Source organism: Carya illinoinensis, chromosome 13, assembly GCF_018687715.1.
Source record: "Carya illinoinensis cultivar Pawnee chromosome 13, C.illinoinensisPawnee_v1, whole genome shotgun sequence".
Lineage (NCBI taxonomy): Eukaryota > Viridiplantae > Streptophyta > Magnoliopsida > Fagales > Juglandaceae > Carya > Carya illinoinensis.
This window is the reverse complement of record NC_056764.1, coordinates 3564218-3584750: the sequence shown is the minus strand read 5'-3', so window position 1 is coordinate 3584750 and position 20533 is coordinate 3564218. Positions and strand designations below refer to the sequence as shown.

General features: G+C 36.5%; 3 protein-coding genes and 1 non-coding gene across 8 annotated transcripts; 3 read left to right on the top strand and 1 right to left on the bottom strand.

The window, feature by feature from the left end:
- The first annotated feature begins 50 nt into the window (after nt 1-50).
- LOC122291883 (phosphatidylinositol-3-phosphatase myotubularin-1-like) lies at nt 51-12894 on the top strand. Of its 4 annotated transcripts, XM_043099914.1 has the most exons (19): nt 51-281; nt 436-504; nt 2310-2384; nt 3175-3246; nt 4907-4976; nt 5840-5889; nt 6137-6426; nt 6547-6620; nt 6700-6763; nt 6979-7044; nt 7663-7762; nt 7863-7976; nt 8304-8473; nt 8726-8810; nt 9114-9341; nt 9950-10009; nt 10162-10226; nt 11268-11556; nt 11743-12894. In XM_043099914.1, exons 1-19 carry the CDS (start codon nt 165-167, stop codon nt 12253-12255), a joined length of 2571 nt encoding a protein of 856 aa, XP_042955848.1. In that variant the 5' UTR covers nt 51-164; the 3' UTR covers nt 12256-12894. The 4 variants fall into 4 exon arrangements, with proteins under 4 accessions (XP_042955848.1, XP_042955849.1, XP_042955850.1 ...); XM_043099915.1 differs by lacking the exons at nt 51-281; nt 436-504 and having other exon boundaries at nt 2314-2384; nt 4898-4976; XM_043099916.1 differs by lacking the exons at nt 51-281; nt 436-504 and having other exon boundaries at nt 2314-2384; nt 4898-4976; nt 5750-5889.
- A 620-nt stretch (nt 12895-13514) lies between these two features.
- On the top strand, nt 13515-13587 carry TRNAR-UCU. The gene has a single exon. It is a non-coding gene; the product is annotated as a tRNA-Arg (tRNA).
- Nucleotides 13588-13869: 282 nt separating this feature from the next.
- On the bottom strand, nt 13870-17974 carry LOC122290881 (mRNA cap guanine-N7 methyltransferase 2). 2 transcript variants are annotated; one of them, XM_043098564.1, is made up of 10 exons: nt 17668-17966; nt 17452-17546; nt 17120-17191; nt 16928-17037; nt 15736-15858; nt 15555-15647; nt 15042-15110; nt 14780-14868; nt 14570-14667; nt 13870-14255 (listed from the first exon to the last, which is right to left on the bottom strand). In XM_043098564.1, the coding sequence occupies exons 1-10, from the start codon at nt 17846-17848 to the stop codon at nt 14112-14114; spliced, it is 1074 nt and encodes a 357-aa protein (XP_042954498.1). In that variant the 5' UTR covers nt 17849-17966; the 3' UTR covers nt 13870-14111. The 2 variants fall into 2 exon arrangements, with proteins under 2 accessions (XP_042954498.1, XP_042954499.1); XM_043098565.1 differs by lacking the exon at nt 15555-15647 and having other exon boundaries at nt 17668-17974.
- Nucleotides 17975-18075: 101 nt separating this feature from the next.
- On the top strand, nt 18076-20305 carry LOC122290882 (uncharacterized protein HI_0077). The gene is made up of 4 exons (XM_043098566.1): nt 18076-18397; nt 18525-18644; nt 19103-19333; nt 19656-20305. Exons 1-4 carry the CDS (start codon nt 18176-18178, stop codon nt 20034-20036), a joined length of 954 nt encoding a protein of 317 aa, XP_042954500.1. The 5' UTR covers nt 18076-18175; the 3' UTR covers nt 20037-20305.
- The last annotated feature ends 228 nt before the right edge of the window (nt 20306-20533 follow it).

Here is a 20533-nt window from a genome sequence, read left to right as displayed (position 1 = left end):
TAAGAAAATATTTTATTTATTTTTAAATGAGTAAAGAAAGTAGATCGCTTGCCCACAGGCAACAGTATTATACCACCAAGTTACCAAACCCCACCGCACCCCTCCCTTTCTTCGCACCGCGTCCCTTTCCCTGAGAAGGAAAAGGTTCAGAGTCGGTTTGCCGCATGGCCCTGCCAATTCCACGCAGCAGTCGTCGAACGACGTCACTCCAAGACACCTCCGAGTCCGAGAAGTTGGAGGTGGCCTCTAGCTGGGACGCCCTCGAATGGACCAAAAGCGAGGTTTATGTTCCCTTCTGTGCAGTTCTCTCCTATCGTCTTCTGTTTTTTTCAATTCTAGGGTTTCTTTTCATCTCTTTTGCTGTCTCATACGCACCTCCATCAATAGACTCTGCTTCTCAATCACTTTTCTTCTCCCAATTTATATTTTCCGCAGCCAGTTTCGCGGTCCGTTTCGCATGTGAATTTGGACTTCCTTCTTGAAGCTGAAGAAGTCGTCGTCGAGGTGCGTCCAGTTCTTGCTTGAATTACTGGATTCTTTATTTTTCCCAGAATTTCAGTTACTTAGAGCACTGGCGGTGGTGTATGCAAATGCAAATGCAAAATCACATGTTTTGGAGATTGTCTTTGCCATTCCAGAAAAACTCCCAGTCTCCCACGTTAGATTATGCATCTTTGAGTCAAAATAATTATAAAATATTTTATTATTATTATTAGTCTTTTCCTAAATTGATTGATTGATTTATTTTATATATATATATATATATATATATATATATATATATATATATTTTGCAATTAAAACGCACTACATAAGATCTACGAACATACACCAATTGTGCTGTCTTAAAATTGAACATCAACAGATACATGGATGGTGAGTGTGATGAGAGAGAAATAAGTGATAAAATAATGTATGGATGGTGAATAGTTTTTCTCCAAACATCCATAATTACTGTAGCCTGTCATGGAAAAAAATGCATTTGCGTAAACCAATGTAGCGGATTTCATGGACTTATTAGGTAAAAGTTGGTTTGCATTGGTGTTTGCATGCACCAATGCGAGTGCTCTTAGTTCTCATGTACGCGACATAAAGCAAGAGTTAATATTTTGCTGTTTGATGGATGGTTAGAAACAAAACTCAGGGCAAGTTTGGGTAATGAGATGAGACAAGAAATTTTGAGATTTCTCGCAATTTTTTTTCTACAATTTTTTTTTTAATATCAAATCTTTAACCTTTTCATTTAATCATTACCTAATTATTTCAATTTTTATAAACTTCAAAACAAAACACAAAAAATAATTTATTTATTTATTTTATTGGCACCAGGTGTCCAAGAACAGCGTCCTCACTAATTATTATACACAAAAAAATAATACAACTTTTTTAAATTTTAAAGCAAAAATAATATTAAAAAATTATATTTGAACAATTTTTTAACTTTATAATATTTTTATTTATTTCTCTGGAAGACTTTATTTATGCGGGCCATTGTTATAGACTTAAATGGTCTCAACTTTCATGATTTCCTTGTATTCGTTTCTAGTTCCTGACTAGGTGTAATCACATGTATATTTCCTGTGTACTTGTATTGTGCCTATTTCAATATCAATAAAATATATTCTTACTTAAAAATTTATCTTTCCTTTTTCAAAATTCAGTAAAACACCTTAACTTAAACCATTTCACTATTATTTACAGATCATTTCATTACTATTTACAAAATTTTGAAATACTCCAAGTGTCCAAAGGATCCCTAATCCCTTTTTTTTCTAAACTCTTTATCCACTTATCTATTTTATAATAGAATAGAGAGTAAGAATGAGGGCAAAAAGGTACTGTTGGCTCCCCAATGAATTGTATGTACAATGATAAAGCAAAAAAGTAATTATCAAGAACTGTTGATGGTTAAGTTTGAGCATTTTAGCTTAAAAGCATGTGAGAGGAATTGCGAGATATGTTGGCTGATGAAGGTCATATCGTCTCGAAGGAAGTATGCAAATGGGTCTATTTAGTGGATAAGAAAAACTAAGCAAAATTGGGTCTTGTTTGTGGGTAGGGAAATCTAAGCAAAATTGGTTTATCTGTTTCTTTTATTTTTGTTCGTGTTAAGATATAAAACTTATCAACCGTGATATTTTCGGTGTAATATTTTTATTTGCAAGAATTCAAAAGTTGTGAGGGATATCTGTGGTATTGCAGTACTTTATGTACAAGTAATAGTGGTTCAATTTTTTTCTACACTTTATGCTTGTTTGCTATCTAAATGTATGAACAAAGTTGATTAAGTATTTGGACTTTGGTTTCAGGAATATGGCGTCGTTCTTGTTAATACTGATGAGGCGGGTACCTTGATAGTAACCAATTTTCGTCTTATTTTTTTTGTAAGTAATGAGTTGAATATTATCTGCACATTAACATATGGAAATATTACTGGCGTCAATGTGCACTGCATTCCAAAATTGATTTGTGGTTCTCACCTATCTTTTACCATGGTGTGCCTCGCAAAATAGAAAAAAAGAAAAAGAAAAAAGAGTGGAAGAATGATGATACTTTTGTTGCAACATCGAAACCTTGATTCAGTTGTATTGTATCTTGTAACCAGAGGTTGTTTGAGCTGTAGTGACAATATGTTTGGATTGCAGTAGAATTTCTATGACTTGCAGTTTTATACTCTAAAACATGTAAACAGAACTGTATAGCACATAAAGTATAGAATTGACATGCAGGTGTTGGATGGATCTATGTTTCCTTAGATGGTATAAGCAGTCAATGTCCTAAGTTTAACCCATTATGATATTAATCTTTGATATAAATCATTTATGGTAGCAAGTTGTAACCTATATAGGTTGCTTCTATTGGAAAGAATAAAGAACAGAAGACAAAATGGCATATATGAGAAGTGTTTTCAAGTTTTCTTCTATTATTTTTCATATAAATAAGGGAAGAAATAGTAAATAGAAATACACTGTCATGTATTCTTTCTTCTTCTTTATTGCACTTTTTATTAGAATCTGTTGTATATACATATAAGTGCATGTTGCTGCATGTATAAATATAGGTACACTCACACAGACATGTCTTTATATTTATTTATTTATTTATTTTGTATGCTTGCCTGTGAGTATTCGTCATAGCTTATAGTTTTCTAATATAATTTCTTTCCTTTGTAAGGGTGAAGGAACAAGGAATATCATTGGACTTGGCACAATACCACTGGCCACTATAGAGAAGTTCAGCAAGATGGTAAGCTTTCATTTGTGTAGTTTTTTGTCGAGAGTCAGTGGTGGATTTTAAAGCCTCTCTCTTCAACACTCTTTAAAATGTTTAATGTTCATCTGTTCCACTTTGCTGAAAAGACTTTATATCTGGGTGTCAGCTCAAGATAGTGCTAGATTTCCTTCTTATTTAAAGTGTATGCCTTTCTATTTTTCTTCACCTCCTTAGTCAGGTGCTCCTCTGTCCCAAGTGGAGCATGAAACCCCAAGTTCTGGTGCATCAGTACTTCAGTGCATTTTACTTGTATTAGCAACATTATAAATGACTCCAAACTTGGTTGTCTTGGCTGATTTTCTGGCCTTAACTTACTCTTTCAACTATTACTTCAGGGTAGCAGGAAGAGTCCTGTTATGTGACAAACTCATGCTAGAAAACTTTTGAGTTGGGTTTATTGCTTTGATCTCTAATTACATAGGAATGTCTGCCATTGATGGTAAGGTTGAAGATAGAATGCTAGGAGATGATATTCTGGGTGGTTGAAGATTCAAGATAGCATGAATGCAAGAGGTAGGATTTAAAAATCAAGGGAGAAATTTGGGATGCTTTTATCATTTTTTTTTTAACTTCTTTTATTATAGGTAGTCAAGAATTTTTATTCATAGAAAAAGGAGGCATAGCCCAAGTACACGGGATGTTTTGATCAGGTTTTATCAACTCTTTTTATGCACAGATCATGGATTTATTCTTTTTGCCAAATAAATGGCTATTGTCTACTTCTACTTATGCTTGATATGCATAAGTCTGGCTATCTGCTTACTTCAAGTTATATTGAATATTGAGGCTTGCTCTGAAATGATCTTGGCATTTTATCAGTAGAGGTAAATTAGTCCTGAGCTTGAGCTTATATTCATGGCCCATTAACTATGACGCTAAGGGAGGTAGTTCAAGTCGAGGGAAGACTAAAGAGAGGGCATTGTTAAGATGGTCTTGTAGAGGGATTTGAATTAGTTGTATGGGAAACAAGGGGCTGGGGAGGTGTGTTCCATTCCAATTCGGGTTTGGTGTATTTTGGGTAGTTTTCATGGGCTTTTGGATCATTCGGGGCACTCTAGTATGGGCTAGGTGTTTTCTTGTATACGTCCAGTATACTTGATTACTCCTATTGATATATATATATATATATATATATATATATATAATATTTTTTATGATAAAAAAAAAAAAAAAAGCTTATATACATGATGCCCTTGTATGTGTTGATAAGATCTAATCCAACACCCTTCTTCTCTATCACCAACTTTAGAGGTGTTGGTTGACTCGTGCCCTTGCAGAGGCATACTAATTCTTCCTTCATGCTTAACATCATTATCATCTCTCTCTCTCTGATCTTCTAGGAGATTAATGAATTGTAAATTACAGACGTGGTAGAAGTATGGCTTGATAGGAAGTTATGAGAAGTGCTGTGTGCCGTCATCATTTTTCAAGTTCATCCTGAAGTTTTTTAAGGCGATGAAACATTCATCTATCTGATATTATTCATTTTGATTTTTATTATTTTGTCTTGATTGAAACCTTACTATGTTTATCAGTCATGTTGTTTGACATTCGGATTTCCACCTCTAATTTTTGGTATTCTTTTGTTTTGAGGTAGTTTCATGTTTGATTTACTATTTTTAAGTGCGTGTAGGCGGCAAGGGTTCAATCAGCCCCTCGTCAATATGACAAGACACCGTCACAACGACTTCTTCAGGTCATAGGTATGCTTTCTAATAGTTTCCTTCTATTGGATTTTCTCGACATTTCCATTGTTCAATAAATTATCATTATAACTTCTATCAATCATTCCATGGCTGTGCTTGAGAGAGGTTTTGTTATTTCTTTGAGGACTTACTGGCTTTTAATTTGAAGGCCAACTGCATTTGCTCTTTGAGCCACATTTTATTCCGAGGGATGGGCGTGATATGTTGGCAGTGAATGTTAGTGTTCAAGGCAGTATCTGGATGTTGCCTTGGCGGTGGTAATGGCGCGAAGGACAATGCTGTTATCCAGAAAAGAAAAAAACAGCCTTGCATGTTGTTATGACCCCTTAATGCCTCCAAATAAGAACAGACATTGAATTGTTCACCACATTTTAGCTTCTAATACATGCAATAGGTGCTTCATATTTTATGAAGCACCTATTTATACATGCAATGCGTGCTTCAATTTTTATGAAGCACCTATTTATAAATCAAAAGGAGAACTCACTGACTCAAGTTCCCATTTATGAAAGGCATGAGTAAGTCTAAGATTCGGGGAATGGATTCTCACATCTGTCTTGAATTAGACTAGAATATAAAGAACCATCTACAATACTTTTCTGAAAGCAATCATGCATGAGACCTCCAATTTAATAGTGTAGATCATATTTTGTTGAAATATAGTCTTCCAATGATCTTATTAAAGACAATTGTCCTTTTCATCTCCAATAATTATTACTGGAATGATGGCTACATGTATAACTAGTTGGCTATTTTATTATGTCTTGCAGACCCCATACAACATAGCCAGTTATTTTAATTATTACTCGCTCCTTTGTGATGATTGCAAGAGAAATAAAGTTCCCCGTCATATTTTTCAGGGAAAGATATGAGAATTATCGTCTTTGGTTTCCGCCCTAGGATGAAGCAGGTTAATTTCACTTTCAGTTGTTACTATGTTTGATTTCCTATGTTTAATGTTCGAAAGGATAAATTTTATGCAGTTGTTACCACGTGCATTTTCTTTTCTTGTCAGTTGTAAGTTTTAGTTTGTAACTTTATAGTTTAAAATAGTTAATTATTTGACAGTGCCTTAACCAACAATATCACATTGCTAATCATTGATGTTCAATTCCCTGAGCTGCTTCTGCATGTTGTTTGATTTTTGAATTCTACAGAGACGTGCAGTATTTGATGCATTACTGAGGTGTACTAAGCCTGCAAGCCTATGGGATCTTTATGCTTTTACTTCTGGACCTTCCAAATTCAACAATACTAACCCAAGGGTGCGGTTACTAAATGAGTATTTCCGGCTTCTTGGAAAAGGTTCCTATTGTGCATCGATGAGTATGATTGAGAATGGGTCATTCACATTATACAATGATATGTGGAGAATAAGTAGCATAAATTCCAACTATACAATGTGCCAAAGTTATCCATTTGCCTTGATTGTGCCAAAGGGCATTAGGTAAGACAGTGATATCTATGCACTCTGATTTTGGCTGAAATACTTGTAATGTTGATAAACTGACTTCATTTTGAGGCTAGAATTGGGTGTGTAATAACTTTGCTTGGCTATTGATGCTAGTGATGAAGAAGTGATTCAGGCTTCAACATTCCGTGCAAGATGCCGATTGCCTGTAGTTTCATGGTGTCATCCTGGTAAGCCACAAACAATTTTTATTTATTTTTTGCTTTTGTTGTAATGACTTGCTTATGTTTTACATGTGTTGAATTACAGGAACTGGAGCTGTCCTTGCACGTTCATCCCAGCCATTAGTCGGCCTTATGATGAATATGAGGAGGTAACCTGTAATTTCTGTCAAATCAACTCCACCCTTTTTTCACCCAACCCCCAAAGCTGAGAAAGAAGCAGAAAAATAAATTTGAAAAAAGGTGGTACAGAAACACAGAATATCGTATATAATATATACGGAGTTTTGAAGTGTTATATTTTACCTTTGATTCATATGCCTCTTCTTGAAATTTCATGGATTCACTTCTCTATATTTGTTTGCAGCAACACTGATGAAAAGCTTGTTGCTGCACTTTGCACTCAACTTTCTGGTACGAGTGGGGTACGAAGGTATGCATATAAAACTCGTTCCTTTCTTTCTATCTTCCATACGATGCAAAATGTTGTATTCTATGATTTTTACCAAATAAGTGCAATCATGAAGGTTGTATTTAGAAGTTAAATTGTTTAACTGCTGCATGTGGTACTCGTGTTCCTATCCTTTACGCCATTAATAAAATTTGAATGACTTATATACAAATGTGAAAAAAGTGCTGCATGTGCATCAATATAATCTGTGTAAGAGTAGAGACATAAAGATTTGCGGCTTTGCTTTTTACTCTCTTGAGAAATCTTTTCTTTCCATGCTGATAAGAAACAGGTTTTATTTATTTTTTTCAGAAGTAAGAAACTGGTTTTATGTTATCATTTCAATATGTATATTTTGGTAAGAAACGGTAGTTACCTCTTTCTGTGTTATGCTTTGTTACATATATATTATTAATGTTTATGGTTACATTAAAGAAAAGCGTTGTTATGGGGGTATTAATTATGATTGTTAAAATTTGCTGCTAATTTCTTTCATAATGCGGGTGCAATAGAATAAGCTAATTTCTTGAAAGCTTTATTTCTTCTGTTTCTTTGGGCTAATGTTGATGATTTTTTATTTTTCCCTCTTTTTTCTCCAAGGAAGCTATATATTGCTGATGCAAGACCCAGGAAAAATGCTTTGGCAAATGGTGCAATGGGAGGTGGCTCAGAGTCATCTTCAAATTATTTTCAATCTGAGGTCTCGACAGCTTGTATTGTCAAATTATTCGTCTCATGTTCATAAACTATGATTTATAATATTTGACTGTGTCATATTTCTTCTTTGTTAATTTCATCAGATAGTGTTCTTTGGGATAGATAACATACATGCAATGAGGGATAGTCTTGCTCGACTTAGAGACTACTTGGACACTCATGGCGCTGCTTCATCAGATGGAATTTCATCATTCCTGGTTGGTCTCTGACATCTTATATAGATCTGGCTTCTTAACCGCACTCGACCATGTTAATTGGTTCGTTTATCAAGGAAAGAAGTCCATCTCCAGAGAGATTAGATATTAGGGGAATGTCTACTTATAAAAAAGAAGAAGATATTAGTGGAGTTTCTGGTGCTGGACTATGTTAATTATCTCAACTTTTGAAGGTCTCTGAGGCAGGGATAATCTCACAAGTCATTTTCATTTGACTTTGATTGATATCTTATTGTGCCTTTTTGATGAACTTTGTCTGCAATGCCTTGTTTGTAATCGTGACAGTATTGATACTAATTTTGTTGACAGAGGCATGGTGGATGGAGTTGGGGTGGAGGCAACCTCAGCAGCATGTCTGCTTCAGTATCAACCCTTGGTGACAGTGGTTGGTTAATACATGTTCAGAATGTCTTGGCCGGTTCAGCTTGGATTGCTGCACGTGTTGCTTTGGAATCAGCATCAGTTCTTATACATTGCAGGTTAGTGCTCTTTCACAATTAAAAATGTCCCATTTTAAGAACATCGCTATGTTTCTACTCATAAAAAAGTTCATCTAGTTGTTGCTATGTCATTTGTACAAAGATCTTTCAGTTGTTTACCTATGAAAAAAACCCAAATATATTTCTGTTTGTTGATTGCGTATGAAATTTGTGGTGGATTTATAAGATGTTCTACTCTTTACCTTATCTATTTTTCTGAGTTGACTCTACATGCACCAATATTTTGTGTAGTGATGGGTGGGATAGAACAACTCAGTTGCTTTCACTTGCTAGTCTGCTGCTTGATCCATACTATCGGACATTCTCAGGGTTTCAGGTATGAACTGGATGTTACTGGTCTATGTTCTATAAGTTTTCTATTGTTTTTTTTATAAGGATTCTATGAAGAAACAAAAGTGAGTAGCTTTCAAACAAGGGAAGCATACAAGAGACAGCAGAAAGAAAGAAGGAAAAATCTGACTCCAAAGTTAAGAAGATCAAGAAAGACCAAAAACAAGGAACTGAGCAAGCTACCCCATCACTCTATCCGATTGAGAAGTGATATCTAGAATGACTTAGTTACTTCGGATTTATTCCTATTCCAAGTGTTTGAGGTTTTGGATCTTTTATCTTTGTACAGGCGCTTGTTGAGAAAGAGTGGCTAGCATTTGGTCATCCATTTTCAGATAGAATAGGAATTCAAACAGTATCTTGTAGCAGCAGCTCTCCCTTTGAGTTATCAAGGCAGTCTTCTGCAGGGAGTTTCACATCATCACCTATACGCCAGTCATCAGGATCATTTACGTCTCAAGCTCCAAGTTCATCTCATGTGCAGAATTCAAACAACTATTCTCCCATATTTTTGCAGGTTTGTGCACCTTGATATAAAATTTAGGGAGACAGAAAGCTCATCCTTTCACCAGACTGAGTCACTAGAATTTGTTTCTCAGCTGCTTCTCTTGTCATTATTGTCGGCATCCTAGTATTTATTCATACTTTCAGCTGGCCCAGCATTGAGCCCAAAAAGCTAGGGCAAGGTATAGAGATGGCTGTCTAATCCCAACAGGCCCAGCCTGAGCTTGAATGATCTAGGCGAGATTTAAAGGGGCCCATGACCTTGGTGTTTAATATTCCAGCTTATTTTTATGAATGTATTCATAATAATGGGGTGAAGTGTGTGGTCTAACTCAAAGGGCACTCCTTGACAAAAGACTGATGGTTTTCAATGTGTTGCCAAACAATTATTCTCATTTTGGTGTGTCCTGTAGCTCATTGTCAAAACTCGCCTGGCCCATTTGAGTGCGTATGGTTTCTCCACTTGAGACCATGTTAAGAGTTGATGTCAAGCATGGCATGAATAAAGTTTAAAATGACACTTGGTCTCATACACCCCCTTTTTTTCCTGCCCCCCTTTCTGTTTCTTTTTTGCATGATGATTTGGTTGTAGTTAATTTTGGATTTATATATATTTTGCAGTGGGTTGATTGCGTTTCACAATTGTTGCGGATGTATCCGTTTGCTTTTGAGTTTTCCTCGGTATGCAGCCCTCATCCAATGTGACAATAAGTGCCATGTTTTTCTGTTTGAATATTTGACTGTCGATCAGCATCTAATTTTGTTCCCTTTTATTTTTTCCTTTTGGTTTGAAAATAATTGCTCGCTGACATGTATGTTATTTGGTGATTTAGGCTTTCCTGGTGGATTTCTTGGACTGTGTGCTTTCCTGTCGTTTTGGAAATTTCTTCTGTAATAGGTAAGTTTCTTTTGTCAGCATTGGGCTCGATATGAGGGATTTAAAGTTGCTTTTGCCAGAGACCAAAGACTGTGGTCTCTAGCATGCATCAAAGTTGGCATGCATCTGATTCGTGTAACTTTGCAATTTTGCATTCGAACACTGGATGTGGAATAACACAATAATTAGTTAACCGTTCTGGGAAAGCTCATTTTTGTCACTTTTGGGGTGCAATTTTATTACTCGGTTCATTGTGTAATTATCATACTGGTAGACAAAATGCTTCTTCAACATTTGGTGCTTTTAGACTTATAGTGAGTGCATATATAGCATGGGACTTATAGTGATTGCATATATGGCATGGGGCTTATGGCGAGTGTATATATAGCATGGTGCTTAAATGGGGAAAACTAGTCTGGAATGCATCAAAATCTGGTAAAAAAGTTTGAAATGAAATGGAATTGACACGCATATGTGCTAAATAGGATGCTCAGAAATTGCTGGGAAAGTCTAAATTTAAGCATATTATGTGGTTGAATGGTGAGATTTCTCTTACTCCAGTAAACCGGTATTATTTTATTTCATGAGTTCATGGATTAACATTTCTAGTTCTTGAGCACTGGAATCTGGTGTTTTGTCTGTGTCGTCTCTATTTGCCTCATGAGTCATATGTTTTCTTCTCTTTTCCATCACATTGTGCTATTCATATATTTGGAATATCAAGATTTTAACAAACTAGAAATCCAAATCTTATAAATTTTTAACTCCTGCTGATTTTATGGTTGTGAAGAAAAATAAAATAAAAAATTTCAACGGCTGCCCTTATGATATGTATACCTCTTTCTTTTGTTCGTTTTTTTAACACACTTGCATGAATACAAAATTATCCAAATGACCGGTTGATCATCCAATCATATAAGGTTCTATCAGGAAGGTAGAATGACATTGTGAATAACATAATAAAGGAAGTGAACTTCTGTGATGCTGACTGTTGCGGGAAGTAATCAGTTTTTTTTTTTTTTTCTTCTCGTTTTTTTCCTCATTGACTGCTTTGATGTTCAGCGAAAAGGAGAGACAGCAATGTGGTGTTTCTGAAGCTTGTGGATGTTTGTGGGCATATTTGAGTGATTTGCGTGCTTCAGAGGGAAGCTCTCATGTGCATTACAACCTCTTTTATGATCCATTGAAACATGATAAACATGATGGTTCACTTTTACCTCCTGCAGCAGCCTTAGCCCCAACACTCTGGCCTCAATTTCATCTTCGTTGGGCTTGTCCTTCAGAAGACCAAGCTGGGGAGGTTGAAGGTCAATGTCGAAAGATGGCTATAAAACTTTCTGAGCTGCAGAAGGTGGTAGACGTTACTATTCTGTCCTATGGCTATAAAATCTTCCCTAATGGACCACTATCCCCCCCCCCCCCCCCCCAACAAAAAAAAAACACAAAAAAAAGAAAAGAAAAGAAGAGGGATTTCTTTTTGGATACACTTTTACTTTAATTGGTATCTCTATTCAAACTGAGTTGGATGTATTAACAGGTGAAAGATGTTGCAGAAAGGAAATATAAAGAAATTACAACTGCCATGGACTCATTGAGTGCTGAGTTACGAAATGAGAAGCAGCTTAACAGCACAGCTATGAACCTGGCAAAGAGGGCCAGTAGGGAAGGTGAAGCCATAAAGCGAGCAGTACAGTCTCTGGGGTGCAAGGTTCACCTCTCAAGCAGTGGTGATTGTACTGTTGGATTTGAGAGCAACCCAGCAGAAACACCACAGAAATTCATCAGTTCCACTTCAAAAAGAAAATCAGATGGTACTGTGCAGCATGATGAGACATCAGATCTCTGTGTATCTATTACGGTAATGGCCGAGGATGTTATTCCTAACAATCCAATTGGTCGGGTATGTGAAACTCTATGTCCGTTACGCACCCAAGATGGGGTCTGCAGGTGGCCAGATGCTGGTTGTGCTCAGCTGAGTAGCCAATTTGTTGGGCTAAAGGCAAATTTTGATGCATTTGATAAGCTTTCTATTTATGATAGTTATTTTTAATCCGAGTAACAACTGTAAATTTTAAGCCCAGCTTGAGCTTCCCAGCACCAATTCTGTCGCAGTACTTGGTTGAGCTTCACTGTTCGGGCAAGGATTTAAGTAAGATTTAGACTTAGAGTTTGCTCAGAAGAGATTCGTGTTTTATGTTTTTTTACCTCACCCGAAATAAAATGGACTTAAGATGGACCCAGGTATTTGAGATGGGTCCCAGGACTGTTGGCACAGAGAATAAGAGTTTAACTGAGAACCATCTTGGTATAACGGGGGAGGAACGCAATAAGAAAGCTTGAAGAAAGTGTACATGCAAGAGCTAAGCTATATCGTGGAGGCTAAAGTTTACGTAGGTTTTGTCAGGATGTTGACCCAGCCCAGGTAAATTAATTACAGTGCTATGAATTTCCTGGATAAGATTAGCGTTTGTAGAGGCTGCTGGACTAGACATTAGTTCATCCATTTTATGTCAATGCCGTGAATGTAAATGAATAACATTTTTTAACTTGCGAAGCTTTGTGTTGTGTTGTAAGCTGTCCGTGTGTGTACTTTGGTGATAGTCCTCTAATCTGGTTGTCCAGAAAAATTAGTAACTGACGCATGCCATTATATGGAAGGTTATTCGAATAAGATTTATTTTTTTATTTATTTTTTTCCCCTGTAGAGTTGTATCAGGAAGTAACATGAGTTACAGTTTATTGAAATCTTATCTTGTCAAGAGTTTTTATAAATAAAAAAAATAAAAAATCAGGCTTATTAAAAAGACAAAAGAGGACAGTGTGTTCTATTTAGGTCGAATACAACGTGTGGCTGCTTATTGGCTACTTAGCTCAATGTTTTTGTTCCCTTAGTGCAAATTATACATTTTTTTTATATTTATATTTTCAAACAATTTTTAAGCATCCTTAACCATTAAAGATAAAAAAAATAATAATAAAAAATCATAATTTTACTAATATTAACTTCCTTAGATATTAAAAAATAAAATAAAATATCTGAATAGTAATTTTGAGGGAGCAAAAATATGAGGCTTGAGTATCATTTTCCTCGTTTCTTTGTTCTTTCTATCTTACTACACTGATGCAAATACTATCTATAAATCTTTAAATTTATTATTTTAAAAATTAAGAACTGATTTAATAATTTAATGAAATAAGATCAATCATTAGATAGTCTCTGATATTAAAGCTGACATTGTGGTTGGTTTTGATTAATTAAGGGCTCGACATTTTAATAAATAGTTTTACATACCGGGAATGTTTGCACAGGCGCCCATGGCCTAATGGATAAGGCGTCTGACTTCTAATCAGGCGATTGTGGGTTCGAGTCCCACTGGGCGTGCCTATATTTTTGTCTTTTTTACTCATTTGTTGCCCTTTAACCCTCACTCACATTCCATCTTTAGGGACCAAATATATTGATCGAAATTATTAATCCTCTTATCGAAATGAACCATAACCCTATAACCGTTTATTTTTCATTTCTAATCATTTGGTGAATTAGAGCAAGTGATGGGTCGAAATCCAAACCTTACTTCTAAAGGGAAAAAATCACTTCGTACAATACAATTAATCATGGGTCTGAGCATATAATGGCATGCGGATGTTGTAGTTAACAGTCACATGGAGAACGGCTTTTTAACTATATTTGTCAGAGCTCTGGTTCATTCAATCAAAACCCATATACACATGCTTAGGCTATCGAAAAGAGAGACGATTACATACAAATGAATTCAAAATAAAAGGACCTCTGCAGAAGCCAAATCTGTTAAAATCCCATGAACACAATGAGTCCGCATTGGTGGCGACACAATATATTGGTGCTTCCCTTTCCATCCAAATCCCTCTTGCTTGTTTCCAATCAGGTCAAAGTGCCTCTGAAAAACGTAAATCTGCAGGGCCAGGACCCAAAATCCCTTTCTGGTCATTAATCTTGCCTAATCCAAGAGGTGGTGGCTCTGTATGCCCATTCTTTTCATCGTCTCTCCGACTAGTCCCCTGCCACTCTCCCTACAAAGATCAAGAGAAACCAAGCAAAAAAAAAAAAAAAAAAAAAAAATGAAGAAAAGAATATCAGGGCCACGCAGAGGGAATTATTTCTCAATCAGAAGAGCAAAGCTATATAGAGGGGCCATTACTGAAAGAGGCAACTCGAGTTTCCATCATTACAGTCAGATGGAGGTAACATCAAGATTTGCCTTTTAACTTAGTTTAAACCAGTCACATTCTTCCTTTTGAATCAGGGGAAATTCTCAAATCTACCGATTTTGAGAGACAATGTCACTCATCATCCTCTTATTGAAGCCTATGCCAGAAATACTTGCCTCATCATGATTGTAACTTGTCTCCGGCAATAAAGGGGTCATTATTGGAGGAGCAATATCTGGGTCTGGCTTTTGAAATATAAAGGTGGTATAAAGACCTGTAAAAGGAAAATGCCAAAAGGGCCGGTTAGTAAACTGCTGAACTGGGCAAAACACAAGTGATAAATAGCAGAGAAAAGGCTGAGAAGTAAAAAATGAAATGTGAATCACCTAGAACATCAAAAGATCGAGGAAGAAGTCTCCCCCGTGGGTCAACAAGGTTTGGACCAGAATTCATTAGCATGGCTGCAAACTGGGCCCTTTTGGCAACAACCAAATAAGGAAAGTAAAAAATCAGCCTCGCTCAGTCAGACAATGTCAGTTACAAGCAAATTACTGCACAATCTTAATCAAAAGTGGAGTCTAAGGTGGATCATTAATATTTCAATTTCTTTCAGAACTTAGCTAAGGAAGACAACACAAATCTGCAAACCTGTTATCATCATAAAACTCAGTTAAGTTTTGAATCTCGACATACTCAAGACCAGCTTCTCTTGCCAACCTGAGTTATATATCAGGGAAGTTTATCATTAGAATATTTTGCACCCAACATCAAAGCTATAGAGCATTGAGAATTAAAAACAAATAAATCATTCCCTTACTTCAAACCTAACAATTAAAGTACATATAAAGAAGGAGAAAGTTCAGTGATATGTTGGCTATCTAGAGTGGGTTATAAGATTAGCACTCTTTCCGCCCAAAGTTATAAACTCTAATTCTGGCGAATCTGCAGTCACTTTGGGGCCAGAAAGGGTTCATGGCAGTCTATAGGATTAAAGAAAGTCTGCAACCAAGATAGAAACATTGCTATAAAAGCTTTCAAAATCAATATGGGTATTCTTTGCAAATGATTGGACCAGAAAGTGGGTTTGCCATGTTGCTAACCAAAGCAAAAAATCCTAAAACTAGTGTTGATTTGTTCACAAACAATGAGATAGAAACAAACCTGATGAAACTTGGAAAATGAACCAGGCAATGGGTTTCACCAGATATATCACTAGCAAATTTCAGCTGGTATTTCTTTCCAAATAATGGGAACCTGGAATGATTGGACCGACCGAAGGACCAATTTTATATCACCCTTCAATTCGAATTAAGCATGCTTAAGATAAAAAATTTATACATACTTTTCTTCTTCCACTTCAAAGGTGATCATGTAGCTTTCTGATCGAATGCAATTGGGAACAATGTTTGGCTTCATGCTGCTGCTTTTATTATGGTATGCTTCTACATTCTTCTGGTATTTTGCCCTGTATGACCAAATTGTTAATTTTGTAGTATAACGATAACCCTCATTTTATAAGAGGAAAGATCTTACACAGCACTGGTCACGATGACCAGGAATTAGCAAGGTCATGAGTAGAAGAAAATATCATGGAAATTGAGTGCAAACTCATTAGTCCTGGGCCCAGACAAGGCATGTTATAGTCTTAACATCACGAAGATCTTTTTTTTCTTCATCCAAAATAAGTTTGATATTCTCAATCCCAGACTTGAGTCACTTGACCCTGATGTAACACTATCTCTACACCTCCCATATTAAATAAATAAAATTAAAACCATTTGATAATTCCAATATGAAATCAGATTTCATTCAGACTGCCAACCAAAAATATGACTGTGGGCCAATGGAAACTGAAATAAACTATATACTCTACAAAAGTTTTAAAGCATCGACCTCAGTCCTGTGAAGATCTTAAAAAGAAATGAGAATCACAATATTGGATAGATAAATTTGATTAATTTCAGCAATTTAGAATCTGATCACAATTCAAAATCTTTCTACGCTACCACACACACACACACACACACAGATGAGGTCCCCATTGTATTCATTTCAGTACCAATAAAGCACCCTTTATTAAATGGAAAATGCTATCTATTCTTACAATTTTACTCACATAACCATAAGTGCTGACATGTCAGCTATTAAAATGGTGAAGATTTTGAAATTCGAAATTCAAATTAAAAAAGAAAAAATTAATAAAATGGGACGGATACTCAATACGCATAATATTGTGCGTAAAATTGTACATACATGTAGCACTACTCTTATTACATAAACAACTAAGGAATTACCAAATAAACTCAAATGTTTGAACTGGCTAGTCCCAATACATTTTTTTTTTTCTTTTATGTAAGTAACAGACTTTATTAAAAGCAATGAACAGGCGGATCCCATGTACACAGGAAGTATACAAGATGAGACACCTAATTAAGTAGTCCCAATACATACAAGCAAGCATACAAATAAAATCCCAATGCGATCAACCAAGTAACTCCAAAAATAACAGGTCTTTGACAATCACTATTTCATACCATATTGTAGATGAGTCAGGAGTAATACCAAAAAAATAACCCCCCGGTTTCAGCAAAGATGACACATTCTGTAAAAGTTTCCTTGCTCTCTCCTCTGTTTCAAAGCACAACTGCAAGTAGAGATCCTTTAAATTTTGGAACCTGATACTCTGAAGGGAGAGGGAGAGAGAGGTGAGGAGGATAAAAAAAAACCTGCAAATGCTGCAAGCAGCACACTAAATCAGCCTGATTGGTCTTCTCCTGTAAATGCATCTCCATATTTTCCTGCCAAAGCATTATAATGTCAAGTAAGGAGAATAGAAAAAAATGTCTGGATGAAAATTAAAGTAACCCAAGTCCCAGCTAAGATAATGCAGCATTCCAACGCTACAACAATAATTCATAGAATAGACTCAATAGAGCTATAAAAATAAATTCTAGCACCCGGTAACACATTACTGATGCAGTAGTACTGCGTCATAAAAATAAGTGAAAATGAAGAAGGGTAGACAAGTAGTAATTAATAATAAGAAAGAAAATATCACCAAGCAAGGGTCTAGCTCAAAGAACTCAGAAGTATAAGCCTTCCTCTGGCTCTCCCACGCTTCTCTTATTTGGCTTATTCCAGAGGACGATACATCTACAGCATTAACAAAGAACCCAATCTCATTTCACTTACAAAATAGCTAAAAAATAAATGCAACCAAAACGCAGAATCCACGAAAATTTAAAAACATAAAATAAATAAATAAATTGTATACCAATTCCCATGTAGTGACCAATTTGGGCTTCGTCCCACTTGTCCATGTACAGTCCTCCTCCACAGTACAACTCGCACACACTGGCGTAAGGGTGGGCGAAGATCTTGATGAGGGCGGTTTTGGCGAACTCGTGGAGCCTATGGTGAGTCGACTCCGTCCTGGGCCACGCGAGTTGACTCATTGTCTTTTTTTATTCGAGGCACTGCAGAAATGCGTGTGCGAGTGCGCGCGGGACACTGGGTGTGGAAGCCGGAATCTGTATTAAAATTATGTATCACTGGGCCTAGGGTCCAAATGGGTTGTGCCCTAGGCCCAAATCCTACTTGGGTATTATTGATGGCAAAGCAGGGAAGAAAGTACTTAAAAAAAGAACAAAAAGGGAAGAAGACAGTTGTCTCCCTTTCTTTTATGTATAACTTGGAGCCGCACAAAGAAGATAATAATAAAAAAAAGGGAAAGTATCTGAGTTTTTCATTGTTTATACTTTATAACTCCGGAGCCGTGCGAGATGAAATTCTCATGCACAGTTTTGAACGAGAGAAAATGGCAGCAAGATGGAGCCGAGACCTTAGTAGAGGCAGCGCTACGAGTCCTCGACACGGCGGACCCATACGAGAAGGCCCGGCTCGGCGACTCCTTCGCTTCTCAATGGCTTCAGGGAACCATCATTCAGCCCTACGACCCTTCCGTGGACCTTCCCGTCCCAGAACGCCCCGCCAGGCTCGCCAATGTATTTTCACTTGAAAGTTCCCCGTAATGATTTTTATTTAGAGACTCCCCGTAATGATTTGATTCTATTGGAATGCACATTTGAATCTGTCGTTCGATGAAATACGGCAATGAAAACTTTTCCGCAGGTTAAGTTGGTGTCACCGAGTCTCATGCCGAAGCTCGGAAAAGCGGGTAGCTTGCAGAGTAGGCAGGCCATTGTTCATAGTCTTGTGCACACGGAGAGCTGGGCTATTGACTTGTCTTGGGTACTATTTCTTTAACTCATTTCCTTGTGTTTCGCGGAACACTTCTTGTTAGGAGTTGTTGCTAATTTTTTTTGGTATAACCCAGAAAATCATTCTTTCGGAAGATCTAACAGAGGATTATGCATTAGGAGATCATGCATGACAGAAGATTTTACCCATTAAAAAGAAAGTTTGAAATAAATTTTCGGACATTTTTTTTTTGTAAGTAAAAATGTATTAACATGAATATTAGGCGTAGCCAATTGCACTGGATGATACTGTTTTTCCCTTTCGAAGGCAAAGAACTGATATCCAAATGTGAAGCAAGCACGCCTGAGTTATTCAAAGACATGCTCATATACTTTAACCTACTCTCTTATGGATTCATTAATTTCCCTTTCTATGCATCTCATGCATTGTTTTTCATTGGTCTGTTTTATAATTATCCTATAAAAAATAGTAATTCTGGATTCTTATAGGATATAATTGCTCGTTTCGGTAAGCAAGAGGCAATGCCGAGAGAGTTCTTCACCGATTTTGTTAAGGTGGCTCAAGATGAGGGCCGACACTTCACTCTCCTACAGAGGCGGCTGACAGAGATGGGTTCTTTTTATGGAGCATTACCTGCTCACGATGGCCTATGGGATTCTGCTACTGCTACTTCCAAAGATCTCCTGGCACGTCTGGCGGTTGAGCATTGTGTCCACGAGGTGCTTTATCCTTACATGTTTTTTTTATTTTGTTTTTGTTTTTTTATTTTTTTTAACTTACTGTTTTGAAAAGAATTCATTTGGACCAATATGGACCTTGGGGTCACCGGAGTAATTGACTATGAATTTCAAATACAAACATTTTTCCGTATATACATTGATCATGATGTCGTTTGTATATTCTATGTTTGTGGCTCTAGCCATATATTCTGTGTGTGTGAGGTCTCATGGAATTTTAATGCACACTAGACTATATCCTTTTTTGGTGTCCAACCATTCCATCGGTGAATGACGTTTTCATACTATTTGAGTTTGAACGCAGGCCAGAGGACTTGATGTGCTGCCCACAACAATTTCTCGTTTTCGCAATGGAGGTGATAATGAGACAGCAGAATTACTAGAGAGATTGATTTACCCAGAGGAGATTACCCATTGTACTGCTGGGGTTAAATGGTTTAAATATCTTTGCCTGAGGGCTAGAAATCCAGCTCAGGATCAGAGCGGCTTGGAATCTCCAGGTGGGGCTGGAGAAAGTGAAACAATGCAGAAGGAAGATGAAGTAATTCAGAAGTTCCACTCAATAGTGAGGACATACTTCAGAGGACCATTGAAACCACCTTTCAATGAAGAGGCAAGAAAAGCTGCTGGGTTTGGCCCTCAATGGTATGAACCACTTGCTGTCAAAGAGGCTACCCTAGATTGACAACAATTCTTTAATTAGAGAGAAATCTTCCGCTAATTATTCAGGAAATCGAAATTGTTCCTTACTTTTCTCTAGAGTTCTAAAGAAGCAAATGTGTCCTTTCCTTTCTCCTCTTATTTTAGATTGCCAGCCGCAGTGTGGATCCTAGAAATTCCAAGAGAGTTTTTCAGTCCATGGTGACTCTATCTGTGTTGATGATGGTCAGTGTATCTGCTCTACCTTTTGTCAATGTCATGGGGTTGTTTTAATACAAAGGGTCAGGGTGACAATGAGGTTTGTTTATTTTAGGATAACGCTAGAGCCACCGCTAGGCTTAATTTTTTTTTAATTATTTTTTAATATTTTTAAATAATTTAAAAAAATATAAAAAAAATTATAGTAATATTAAATAATTTTTTCTTAATTATTAAAAAAAAAAAAAAACCAGCGGTGGACCCAGCGAGCCACCAGCGGTGGCCAAAGCATTTCCCTTTATTTTATGATCTAACTGGCATTAT

Excerpts from the sequence above, each read along its gene's own strand:
- LOC122291883 (XM_043099914.1), top strand. The coding sequence starts at position 165 with ATGGCCCTGCCAATTCCACGCAGCAGTCGTCGAACGACGTCACTCCAA. Across the intron at positions 5,890-6,136 it reads TCCGCCCTAGGATGAAGCAG|AGACGTGCAGTATTTGATGC; the intron begins GTTAATTTCACT and ends TGAATTCTACAG. Across the intron at positions 10,010-10,161 it reads TTGCTTTTGAGTTTTCCTCG|GCTTTCCTGGTGGATTTCTT; the intron begins GTATGCAGCCCT and ends TTGGTGATTTAG.
- LOC122290881 (XM_043098564.1), bottom strand. The coding sequence starts at position 17,848 with ATGAGTCAACTCGCGTGGCCCAGGACGGAGTCGACTCACCATAGGCTC. Across the intron at positions 17,038-17,119 it reads GCTGCTTGCAGCATTTGCAG|TTGTGCTTTGAAACAGAGGA; the intron begins GTTTTTTTTTAT and ends CTCTACTTGCAG. Across the intron at positions 14,668-14,779 it reads TCGATCTTTTGATGTTCTAG|GTCTTTATACCACCTTTATA; the intron begins GTGATTCACATT and ends TTCCTTTTACAG.
- LOC122290882 (XM_043098566.1), top strand. The coding sequence starts at position 18,176 with ATGAAATTCTCATGCACAGTTTTGAACGAGAGAAAATGGCAGCAAGAT. Across the intron at positions 18,398-18,524 it reads GCCCCGCCAGGCTCGCCAAT|GTTAAGTTGGTGTCACCGAG; the intron begins GTATTTTCACTT and ends ACTTTTCCGCAG. Across the intron at positions 18,645-19,102 it reads GGGCTATTGACTTGTCTTGG|GATATAATTGCTCGTTTCGG; the intron begins GTACTATTTCTT and ends GGATTCTTATAG.